This window comes from Dama dama, chromosome 9 (genome assembly GCF_033118175.1).
Source record: "Dama dama isolate Ldn47 chromosome 9, ASM3311817v1, whole genome shotgun sequence".
NCBI lineage: Eukaryota > Metazoa > Chordata > Mammalia > Artiodactyla > Cervidae > Dama > Dama dama.
In genome coordinates this window covers 14771735-14784672 of record NC_083689.1, presented here as the reverse complement: position 1 = coordinate 14784672, position 12938 = coordinate 14771735, and the positions used below count along the sequence as shown (strand labels likewise).

General features: G+C 42.3%; 1 protein-coding gene across 4 annotated transcripts in view; it reads right to left on the bottom strand.

The window, feature by feature from the left end:
* The window catches only part of ADGRE3 (adhesion G protein-coupled receptor E3), a 55533-nt gene continuing 42595 nt past the window's right edge, over nucleotides 1-12938 (bottom strand). For all 4 annotated transcript variants that reach the window (XM_061150073.1, XM_061150074.1, XM_061150076.1 and 1 more), the window contains 8 exons: nucleotides 11616-11783; nucleotides 10020-10217; nucleotides 9515-9750; nucleotides 8729-8795; nucleotides 8223-8314; nucleotides 5486-5654; nucleotides 3334-3429; nucleotides 1-206 (listed from right to left, as the gene is read on the bottom strand). In XM_061150073.1, coding sequence (XP_061006056.1) covers nucleotides 198-206; nucleotides 3334-3429; nucleotides 5486-5654; nucleotides 8223-8314; nucleotides 8729-8795; nucleotides 9515-9750; nucleotides 10020-10217; nucleotides 11616-11783 — 1035 coding nt within the window. In that variant the 3' untranslated portion in view covers nucleotides 1-197. The remainder of the gene's footprint in view (nucleotides 207-3333; nucleotides 3430-5485; nucleotides 5655-8222; nucleotides 8315-8728; nucleotides 8796-9514; nucleotides 9751-10019; nucleotides 10218-11615; nucleotides 11784-12938) is intronic.

Below are 12938 nucleotides of genomic sequence, written 5' to 3'. Positions count from 1 at the left end.
TCCAATTGAATGCACATTTATTGAGACCCCATTATACAGAACAAACAAACACTTCAGGAAGTAAAGGTTAAACTTTTCCTCTCCAGGAATGACATGTATAATGATTCTCCTTGTCTGCACCTTCATTCTTCATGATGCCAACCAGATCCTCATGCATGACATGTAGAGCTGAATGTTCTAGTTTTAGTATTTTCTTTTCACTTGACCTAGAAAACATCCCACCCCAAAGATGTTTAGATTAAAGCTAGATGTCAGGATAAAAAAAACAAAGAAATGAACAACAAAACAGACAACAGGAAGAGTTGGAGTGAGTTAAAGCCAGAAAGCTCCATTCAGCAGGTAAGGATGGCTTGAAATCCTAGCATTTTGGGCTTCTTTAGATGATAGTGGGAGGACTTTAGCTTATAGAGGGAGGACTTCTCAAAAATCCAGGATGAATAATTCTTTTTTTAAATCTTTTACCCAGATTCACTTACTGTTTTTTTTTTTTTTTTTTATTTTAACTTTTCATTTTGTATTGGGGTATAGCCGATGTTGTGATAGTTTCCAGAGAACAGTGAAGAGACTCAGCCACACCTATACATGTATTCATTCTCCCCCAAATTCCCCTTCTACAGGATGAAGAATTCTTTTTTGGAAAAAAGTGTGGATATAGTATCCCACTCTAGAATTTCAGCCCCTGGGATGTTGGTTTTTTGGTTCATAAAGAAAGGCTAGACTCTAAGTTCCTTGAAGGCAGCTACAGTGTTGGTATTGTTGCATTTTGTATGTTCCCTGCTTACCATAATGTTGGACATATTATAGAACTCAATAAATATTCTCTTTGTCCCCTACAAGTTGTAGCTTGGTTTAGAAGCTTCAGGCTCCACAGCGGAACAAATATTTCCCTACAGCTGCCCACGAGGATAGGAGTTCCTGACTCAGTTATTACAGGAAGTCCAAAGCTATGCCTTCCTTCCTGGTATTTATTGTTCATTCGAAGAATTTCTTGTCCTCAAGCAAGACTTTTCCCATAAGCAGTATTCCCTGGTTATACAACCGACCTTCCAATGTTATCAAGTTTGTGGGGAGCAGAACTAGAACGTTAACCCAAGATCAAGTTTGTCCATAAAGGACAAAGGGTTTTGTTAGCTTTTTACTGATACTCTGTGCATAAAAAAAGGAAAAACTTCAGAAATTCTTCTACTTAAAGCAATTGTATTTCTTAAATGTAGCTACATATAAAATATATCATAAATATATAATATATAAATATATCATGTATTCTTTCCTTTATAAAGATACACTTATTCAATTTCCATAGTGTTAAGCAATAATAATAACAATAATAAGGTTTCCTTATTCATTGTGGGAAACTAGTAGCTGGAGTGCTGGCAGCTTTGGGAATTCTTTTGGGTTATCTGGGAAACATTTCAAAGGTCACAGCCAGTGGTTAGCACCTATAACAGTTTTACTCTTATTGAGAATATTAAGCTTAATATTTTTTCTTATGACTTGATTGGCTCTATTCTCTGTAAGCGTAATATTTATAAAACATTTTTCCAAAAAGAAATTTTCTGATCAGTTGACATGCCAGCCCTAACACTTTTTCCTGGTTCCATTTTATTCTTGGTCCTTTTGGAAAGATTTAGAATGAATTCCCCTTCCCTTCCTCCAAGAAGGAATTTGGAGATCACTGTTTTCTTCAGTGACCTCGATATTTCCACTGCTAAAGAAAATTCCACATTTTCTCAAGAAATGTAGAACGAGTGTTTCAGAAATTTCTCAATTTTGTTTAGCTTAAAAGTAACATATTCTAAGGCTTTTTGGTTAGCAGATGTGGTAGGCATACACATGGAAGACATAAAGCCAAATGAGATTGGGAGAATTTTTATGGATTAGACTCTTTGGAGCCCGTCTAGTGACATACCTTCTTACAAGTATGTCCTCTCATTTCTATAAAAGATCAATTAGGGGACAACTGTGGAGAGAAGTCTCAGGTAGTACTGGGAGTGCATTTCTTGGTGCCATCAATCTTGAGTTAGCTCAATGGAAGAACAGACAAAACCAACAACCAAGTTCTAGAGAGGTTCTCTTTCTAACAGGACCATTTCCTCTCCCAGGAAGGTCCCATTATTACATGCACTCCTCCTCTATAATTATGTAGAACATCTGGGGTGGGCTTCCTCTTCTGGATCCCCTTCTGTAGTATCCACTACCTCCATGGGGCTCAAGTCCACCTCTTTCTGAAACAGCCATATTTTGGGGGACGATGACCACTCTGCTATGTCTGTGATTGTAAGTCTCCCCCTAAGGATTCTACTTTAGATGGTAGTGGTGCTGGTGATATGTTTTACCTGTACTTTAAAAAAAAATAATTTTTATTGGCCTATAGTTCATTTACAATCTTGTGTTTATTTCTCCTGGTCAGCAAAATGCATCAGTTATACATATATCCACTTAAAAAAAAATTTGGCCATACCACGCGTCATGCAGATTCGACCAGGGATCGAATCTGTGGCCCCTGCATTGGAAACACGGAGTCTTAACCACTGGACTGCCAGGGAGGTCCCTGTAACCACTGTTTTAGATTCTATTCCCATAAATCATCACAGAGTATTGAGTAGAGTTCCTCGTGCTATACAGCAGGTTCCTATTAGTTAACTATTTTATTTATTTTTAAAAAAGCTTTTAATTTTATATTGGGGCTTCCCAGGTAGCTCAGTGGTAAAGAATTCACCTGCCAAGCAGGAGACGTGGGTTCAATCCTTGGGTTGGGAAGATCACCTGGAGAAGGAAAGGGCAACCCAGTCCAGTATCCTTGCCTGGGAAATCCCATGGACAGGAGAGCCTGGCAGGCTAGAGTTCAAGGGGTCACAAAGAGTCGGACAAGACTGAACCACCACCACTCCCATAGTTGCTTGGCAATGTTGTGTTAATTTTAGGCGTACAGCAAAGTGATTCAGATATATATGAATGTATCTATTCTTCTTCAAATCATTTTCCCATTTAGGTTATTACATAACATCCATCAGAGTTCCCTGTGGTATAATAAGTAGATCCTTATTAGTTATGCATTTTACATATAGCTGTGTGTACATGTCAATCTGAAATTCCCTAACTATCCCATACTTCGAATGATAAGAGTATATATTAATACAACAGCCAGTTTACTCACTATTAGTGAGCAAGAAGGAAACAGTGAGAAACAATATGATGGGAATGAGGAATGCAAACCAAGTTATCAGGAAAAGAACTCCCCACACTAGGCGTGAAAGGGAGCTTGTTCTAAGACAAGGAGAGGAAGTTTGGGGTGTCAAGACGTGACACATTAGAATAAGTCACAAGTCTTACCTCACTGGGTTTTGAGTCAGGACCAAACCTGCTGGAAAGTGTGTAAATCTCAGACTCAGATTTAGATTTGATGATCTCGCCAAACCACTTTTGGACCTGGAACATCAAAGAAAATACCAGGATTATTTTTGTTAATGTTGGAGAAGAGAAAAGTCAATGAGTTAGGAAGAGGATGGGAATATTACGAGAAACCTTTTCCTACAAAATGTGGTATATGCGTACAATGGAATGTAATTTAGCCTTAAAAAGGAATAAAATTCTGAAACAGGCCACAACATGGATAAGCCTTGGAGACATTACACTGAGTGAAATATATGTGTTAAAAAAAATGGTTAGAAAAAAAAAAAACAAAAACAGTTAGTCACTCAGTTGTGTCTGACTCTTTGAGACCCCATGGACTGTAGCTCGCCAGTCTCCTCTGTCCATGGGATTTTCCAGGCAAGAATACCGGAATAGGTAGCCATTTCCTTCTCCAGGGATCTTTCCAACTCACGGGTTGAACCCGGGTCTTCTGCACTGAAGGCAGATTCTTTACCATTTGAGCCACCAGGAAATATATAAGCTAGACACCAAAGAACAACTATTGTATGATTCCACATGTTGAGAACCTGTAATAGTCAAATTAACTGGGACAGAAAGTAGAGTAGTGGTTACCAGGAGCTTGGCAGGGGGGAATACAGCATTTTTGTTTAAGGGATACGGGGTTTCAGTTTGGAGTGATCAAGAAGTTCTAGAATGGATGGTGGTGAAGGTTGCATGACAATGTGAATGTACCTAATGCTACTGATCTGTACAACTAACAAGGTTAAAATGACAAATTTTGTTATGTATAATTTACCACAACAATTTTTTTCATATTACAGAATACACATTTGTCGTAGAAAATTAACAAAATATGCATATGCAAAGGAATAAGATAGAAGAAAATTGAGGAAGAAAATTCCTCAGTCTAGCTCTCAGGGCTTCCCAGATGGCGCTAGTGGCAAAGAATCTACCTACTGATGCAGGAGACACAAGAGTCACGGGTTTGATTCCTGGATTGGGAAGATCCCCTGGAGTAGGAAGTGGCAACCTGCTCTAGTATTCTTGCCTGGAAAATCCTATGGACAGAAGAGCCTAGTAGGCTACAGTCCATAGGGTCCCAAAAAGTCAGACACAACTGAACGACTGAACATGAACATGAACACGAACACCCAGAGGAGCTTCCCCGGTGGCTAAGTGGTAAAGAATCCAACTGTCAATGCAGGTTTGATACCTGGGTTGGGAGATCTTCTGGAGGAGTAAATAGCAACCCACTCCAGTATTCTTGCTGGGATAATCCCATGGACAGAGGAACTTGGTAGGCTACTGTCCATGGGGTTGCAAAGAGTCAGATACAACTGAACAACTGAGCACACAGGTACGCCCAAGAAACACCAGTAGATCCTTGCAAAAGTGAGACAGGGAAAGAAAGCTAGCTAATAAAAGAGGTATAATCCTTCATTCTGTGTTTCCACTGTGGACAGGTGGGGTTCAGTGTCACTGGGGGCTTCTGGAGAGAGCATAGGACATGCTTCATGGTTATTCACCTCAGAGACAAGGGAGCTGGGGCATCCGTCTACTAGCACCCATCAGTCACTGGTTGAGGCTGCTTTCAAGGGTCACTATTCTCTGAAAATACCAGCTTGCCCTGTGCATGAACCAGGCATGTCTTGTGGGCAGTAAGAAGCCCACTGGCACAGAGTCATAGGTGTTTATAATAAACAACCATGGGCATGTAGAATAGAAGGCCAAAGGGCTATGAGAGGGCCATCAACAGCATCTGCTGGACTTTCCTGGTGGTACAGTGGATGGGAATCCACCTGCCAATACAGGGGACATCAGTTCAATCCCTGGTTTGGGAAGATTCCACATGCCACAGACCGACTGAGCCCATGTGCTGCAACTACTGAAGACCGAACACCCTGGAGCCGGTGCTCCACAACAAGGGATGCCTCCGTGGGGAGAAACTCCTCCAATGTGGAGTAGGCCCAGCTCTCTGCAACTAGAGAAAGCCCGCGCACACACACACACAAGGCAGTGAAGACCCAGTGCAGCCAAAAATGAACAGACTTAAGAAAATGAATAGACAGAACTAATTTATATACATAAAAAGAAAGAGGCCACTGTTTACCTGCTGGCTGAGGAGGCAGTACACCAAGAAGATGAAGAAACCCTGCAGGCTGTTGATGATGGTGAAGAGGTAGGCCATGACATGGGCAGCTGGTCCCTCCTGCAGGATTCCCAGAAACCACGCGCATCCCAAGATGAAGAACTGAGCGGTGGCTTTGACTGTCAGCATCCTGGGTAGTAATAATTGATAATGTAAAGAAACCTGATAATGATTGTGACCATTCCTACAGCACAGTTGTTAATGGTGAGTACTCTGGAGCTAGAATGCCTGTGTTTTTTTGTTTTTTTTTTTTGAGAATGCCTGTGTTTTAAATCCAAGCCAGCACTAACTAACTTGGTGACCTTGGGCAAGTTACTTTCTGGCTTTCTTTCCACCCCTCCCACCTTTTTTTGGCCATATCATGCAGCTTGGGAGATCTTAGTTCCCTGACCAGGGGTCAAAGCTGGGCCATAGCAGTGAAAGCGATGAGTCCTAACCCCTGCACTGCCAGGGAATTTTCCTCCTTTCCTGCAACTCAGTTCCCTAATAATTGTAATAGTCCTATTTCATAGGGTTGCTGCAAATATTGAGACTTAACATATGGGAAATATTTAGGACAGTATGTGGAACAAAATTGTGCATTCAAAGTTGTTTCAGTCATGTCCGACTCTTTGTGACCCCATGGACCAGAGCCCATCAGGTTCTTCTGTCCATGGGATTCTCTAGGCAAGAATACTGGAGTGGGTTACCATTTCCTATTCCAGGGATCTTCCTAACACAGGGATCGAATCCCTATTACCTGTGTCTCCTGCATTGGCAGGTGGGTTCTTTACCACTAGCACCAACTGAGAAGCCCAAAATTAGTACCATACATATGTAGAACATTCTAAAACTATAAAGTTCTTTGTTTCATTCTGTCTATATCACTTACAGATGGGGGAGGTCTTATAATTTGTTATTCAAGCAGGAAGGCTTTTGAGATCAAAAGGGGTGCAATTCAGGGGAACCATATTCATTATCTTGTAATAATCTATAATAGAAAAGAATCTGTAAAAGAATATATATATGTGTGTGTGTAACCAAATCACTTTGTGGTACACATGAAAATAACAGAACATTTTAAATTAACTATGCTTCAATAAAAAAGGGATGATATTAATAAACATAATGCATCAACAAAACATAAACTGGGACCATCCCAGGAAAACTGAGATGTAAGGTCACCTTATTTATATATCTATATATCTCTAAGTTTAAAATATAATATGTAACTGAGAAAAGCTAGTTGAGGAACAGTTTGTGTAGTGTGATGCTATTGTATGTATGCCTGCCTGTTCTATAGAAAATGCACAGAAAAAGGCCTGGGAAAATATCAGACACATCATATCATACAGTTTCTTACCTCTGGATTTCCTGGTTGGTAATGTAGTAGGAAAATTGGAAGCAAGTGGCTGTCACTTTTAACTTTATATATTTTGAAAACTTTTGACAAAAAATAAAAAAAGTAACAAATGTGCTATTTTTGTGATTACAATGAAAACCTTAGCAAACTACAATTAAGACGGATGGTGCACAGTATTTACAATAGCCAGGACATGGAAGCAACCTAGATGTCCGTTGACAGATGAATAGATAAAGAATTTGTGGAACATACGTAACAAAGGTACAATGAAATATTACTCAGCAAGAAAAAGGAACAAATGAGAGTCAGCTGAACTGAAGTGGATGAACCTGGAGCCTGTTATACAGAGTGAAGTAAGTCAGAAAGAGAAAAACAAATATCGTATATTAACGCATATATATGGAATCTAGAAAAATGGTGCTGATGAACCTTTGCTGGGCAGGAGTAGAGAACAGATTTGTGGACACAGCAGGGGAAGGAGAGGGTGGGACAAATGGGAGAGTAGCATTGAAACATATACCTTACCACGTGTAAGATAGTTAATGGGAAGTTGTTGTTTAGCACAGGGAGAGCAGCTCAATGTGATGACCTAGAGGGGTGGGATGGGGGGGACTGAGGGAGGTTCAAGAGGGAGGGCATACATGTGTACTCATGGTTGATCCACACTGTTGTATAGCAGAAAGCAACACAACACTATAGAGCAAGTGTCTCCACTTAAAAACAAATTAAAAAAAAGATGGATGCTGCAAAATAAAAAAAAAATACTCCCAATTTTTTGAAACAGTATTATACAAAATATATTTTAACCTAAATCCTTCCTGAACTATTGCCTCTTGTATTTTGCAGCAGGGAAGTCCCTCCTCTTCTTCCTTTTAGTGTTAGATCTCTTTCCTTTCTGAGATTCATCAAGGACACATGCCTGCCCAGTTAGAAACTACATTTCCCAGCCTCCTTTGCAGCTAGGCGTCACCACATGGCCAAAGTCTAACCAATGGGATGTGAATAAATATGGAACTTGCAAATTCCATGTCACTTTCTTCCCATGGATGGGATACAACATCCTAGGGGCTAGTGGGGCAACAACATAGAAAGAGCGTGAGTCCTGGATCACTCTGTGGACCTCTGTTCTGTGGCATGAGAATGAAATAAACTTCTATCTCACTTTCTTTTTTTGAGTCCCAGCAATTGAATATAGCTTCTCATTGTGGTAGTGGAAGACAGCAGTGACCTTGCTAGTTCCTAGAGGCTGACTGTGCATATATGTCTCCGTGGATATGTAGGAGGGACCAGTAAGAAGTGAGTAGAAGAAAAGGGGGTTAGGAAATACCATTTTATTTAGAAAATACCATAACTTACTTTATGTTCCGGATGGTTGACACTTCACTGTTGAGAGAGGAAAGTTTTCTTTTCAAAATCCAAAAAACCATGAGAAAAAATACAAAATTCACCTGCAAGAGTGACACAGACCATGGAGAATGCAAGTTAAAATGTACCGTGTCTATTCAATTTATGGTAACATACTGTAGAGCACAACGTGGTCTTCTAACTGGGAGGGAAACCCAAAATGGAAGGGACATATATATATATGTATGGCTGATTCATTTTGCTGTGCAGTAGAAGTTAACAAAACATTGTAAAGCAGCTATACTGAAAAAAAATTGAAAAGCCATTAAACAAAATGTACCATGTCTGCTGTAAATTGCATACAACCCCCACCTCCCTGCACATGGATTTGAATTGGTAGCAGATGGAAAAATCAAACCATATAACTGAGAAAATGTGTGTCCCTTGTGCTATCCTGCACCCAGCATGTCTGGCGCTTCTGCTTAGGTCAGGAACACTGGAGCCACGTATTCACTCACACAGAAAATGGCACACACAGGTCCAACGAAAGCCCAGATGAATTTCTGGTCCAGGTGGAGCCAGCATCTGGGAACAATGGGAAAAGGGACATGAAGGGAGATCAAAGAAAGCACATGAAATGGACATGAAATGACATCTTTTTCTAACAGAAAACTTTTCCAGTGTTTCTTGAAAATGTCAGCTGGTGACAATGCAGGCTTTGATCGTTTGCTTCCATGTATTACTGCTACATGAAACAGTTTACAAGCACAGACCGGTTGAATTTTCATACCAGTATTTCGAGGGTGGGAACCATGGAGATGACTATTATCTCCATTTTACTAATGAGGGTATTGAGACTGAGGGGGCTTTCCAGGTGGCCCAGTGATAAAGAATCCACCTGCAATGCAGGATATGTGGCAGGAGCCATGGGTTTGATCCCTGGGTCAGGAAGATCCCCTGAAGGAGGAAATGCCAACCCACTCCAGTATTGTTGCTTGGGAAATCCCGTGGACAGAGCAGCCTGGCAGGCTATAGTTCATGGGATCACAGAGTTGGACCTGACTTAGCAACTGAGCGTGAGACTTGAGGACTTGAGGTCACAAATTATGGAAAGGTTAAACCTGGGACCTAACTGCAAAATTTCCTCCTTCCAGAACTTTCCACACCATCTTTCCCTGCCTCACTGGGAAAGAAGTTAGAGCCCTTACACTCAAAGGGAAAATAGAGTGCATTTGTTGTGTTTATCTGAATCATTGCCATTAACACTGCCCTCAAATCTGTCCATGGCACAGGGTGAGACTTACCGATCAGGTGTTCCATAAAGATGAGGCCTGGAGGCTGCAGAAATGGCCACGATCACAGCCGGGACTCCGTAGCCCACTGGAAACATAAGCCACTTCATGAACTTGTTGATACTGGAGTAGTTGACCACCGTGAGGTTGCGTGCAGTGAGGAAGAGGTGCAGGCCCTCCAGCAGCATCCAGGTGAAGGAGGCCAGGTAGAGATAGTGTAAGGCACCTGCGATGATGGCGCACAGCACCTGGGGGAGGAGGAAGGTGTCACCAGGAGGGTCTGTTAGGGTGGAGCATGACCCCAGGACCTCTCCTTTATACTGGCATTGAGTTCAGAAGCCCTGCTATTAGATCACGGTCGTTGAAAGTAAAGGTGGTTGATCATGCCAGCACTGCTCACCTCACCACGCATCCTCCCTCTAGGACCCAAGGCTATTTTATTGAGGGGTCCGAGGCAGCATGGCCCCTTGAATTCAGCATCCCCCGAGGTCGGCACATTCTGGGACAGTATAAGTACCTTGTTCTCAGTTCTGTCAATGGCTGTGAGGAAGAGCAGGTGGGCCAGGAAGAGGCAGAGCGAGAGCTGCAGGTGGAGCGAAGTGCTGGTGTTCTGGATGGCTTTGCACAGCAGGAAGGTGAGGGCCGCCAGGAGGAGGCACAGCAGAGAGAAGCTCAGCCCCACGTAGGTGATCACAGTCAGTGCGGGATCCTCCTTCTGGGACCCAGCAAAGAGGAGACCACAGTCACGCTTTCCTGCCCTGGGATTATATTCTCCCACCCCTTGGAATGTGGCATCCCAAAATAGGCAGACCACCTGTATCTCTGCAATGAGGGGAGGGGTGCGGACTTCCTGTGTGCTGTCCCCCAGCCTATGTCATCAATAAGTCCTCTGAACCCACCTTTAGCATATGTGTCCAGTCTGACCTTTCCCCACCAACTCTGCAGCTGCCATCCAAATCCTGACCACCATCATCTCTCGCTGGGCTACTTCTGCTGCACCACTGACCATTCTTGACTCAGGGGCCAGAGATACTTTCTAATAACATAAATCTGTAGCATCCCTGATGCAAATCCTCTACTGTCTCTCCATTGCAATTAGAATGAAAGCTAAACTCCTGACTATGGTATGTGTGGTCTGACACTTTTCCCCTGCTCCCTTCTCTCCAAACCTGACTTTTCCCACTTCCCTCTCATCCATTCTATTCTTTCTAGAATACACTGGGTTTGTTTGCTCTGTCTCATGGATTTGCCTATTGTAAATATTTATTGTTTAATTTAATTTTATATTTGACTGTGCTGGGTCTTCATTGCTGCTTGTGGGCTTTTTCTAGTTGTGGCCGGTGAGGGCGACTCTCTTGTTGCTGTGTGAGGGCTTCTTATTGGGCTGGCTTCCCTTGTTGCAGAGCACAGGCTCTAGGGTGAGTCGGTTTTAGTCCTTGTGGCATGTGGGTTCAGTAGTTGTGACTCGTAGGCTCCAGAGCACAAGCTCATTTGTTGTGGTGCACAAGTTCAGTGGCTCCTCAGCATGTGGGATCCTCCCAGACCAGGGATCAAACCCGTGTCCCTTGTATAAGCCAGATCCTTAACCACTGACCACCAGGGAAGGCCAGATTTGCCTATCCTAGACATTTCATATAAGTGGAATCCTACAGTATATGGTCCTTTGTGTCTAACTTCTTTCATCCAGTGTGATATTATTGAGATTCATCCACATTGTAACACTGCTGACTTAATATTCAGATTTCAGCTTGAGTAGCTCATTCTCCTCCGATCACTCTATCTAAAGCAGTACGCTTCTCCTATCACTCCAGACGTGGTCTGTTAAACTTTTTTTTATAGCACTTATGGCCACCTAGTAGTGTTAGTTGCTCAGTTGTGTCTGACTCTTTGCGATCGCGTGGACTGTAGCCTGCCAGGCTCCTCTGTCCATAGGATTTTCCAGGCAAGAATTGGAGTGGGTTGCCATTTCCTCCTCTAGGGGATCTTCCCAACCCAGGGATCGAGCCCACATCTGTTATATCTCCTGCATTGGCAGGCAGGTTCTTTACCACTAGGGCCACCTAGCAGGGCCTCAAAAGGGGTTAGCTGGAGGAATTCAACAGTTACGTCCTACCTGGTCATGGAAGGCCATGAGAACAGCGAAACTGGACAGGTGAGTGCAATTGCATATCGTGTGAGTCTTGTTCGCTTGTTTCAGAGCACAGCCGTCCTTGGACCAGCGGTTGCCCTCCTTTGTGCTTTTCCAGTAGACGCAGAAGATCTTCTTGTTCCTGGGATTCACCTGAAAATAGAACAGGCTTATCATGTCATTCCTTGGGAGGGACAACTCTGAGTGTCAGCCTTGGCTGGTGACACCATGGGTTAAGAAGGATCAGGTGATTTCTATTTTAAGTGAAGAGGACGACCACCAGTATACCTGCCCTCAGAGTCCCAGTTCTACTGGGATTCCACCTAACAGAAAACAATCTCCTCTCTCTCTCTGGGAGTCAGAATTTTACAAGATGTTACTGGTTTCAGGACTTTGTCCTCCACCATGGGAGTCAAATAGAAAAAGAGTATAAGACCCACCTGAAGTTTTCTTCCAAGTACTCCCTAATCAAATTTCCCTGATTTCTACATTAATTCTGCCCTGACCTCTTACAACACAATATTGCTCATGCGATGACAGGGCTAGTGTAGGGAAGAAGCATCACCAGGAGAGAGAAAAAAGTCAGCCTTCAATTTCTCTCTCCCTTTTTTTTTTTTGGTCTCAAGGATGTCCAGAGCATCATTTGATTGGGCCAAGGAGATGAGTTGGGTGCTCTCCTGTTTGGGTGCTATATCTCCTTTGATAATCCACTGGACCTTCCCTAGATATCTCACTCCACTCCTACTGTCCCATGCCCTACATCAAAAATTTCATACCTGGATTTCATGCATCAGATGGAGAAAATCTATGTTTCTTCATCTTCCCTCACTTCATTTTTGCTTTGTTAAAATTTAAAAAATATTAATTTTTCTAGCTTGATTGAGATTTGGGATATAGCATTGTGTATGTTTAAGGTATACAATGTAATGATTGATATATGTATTTATTGCAAAATGATTATTGCAACAAGATTAGTTGATATCCATCACTTCACATAATTACAATTTGCATTTTGTGGTGAGAACTTTTAAAAGCTATTCTGTCAGCAACTTTCAAATATACAATACAGTATCGTTAAACTAGAGTCATCATTCTCTCAATTACATCTCTGGAACTCATTCATCCTATAACTGGAAGCTTGTAACCTTTGATCAGGTCTACCTGTTGCCCCCACCTTCCGTCCCTGGCAACCACCAGTCTGTCCTTTGTTTCTGTGAGCTTGGTTTTCTCAGATTCCACGTATAGATGAGATCATTCGGTATTTGTCTTTCTCTGTCTGACTTCACTTAGCCATAATGCCCTAAAGGT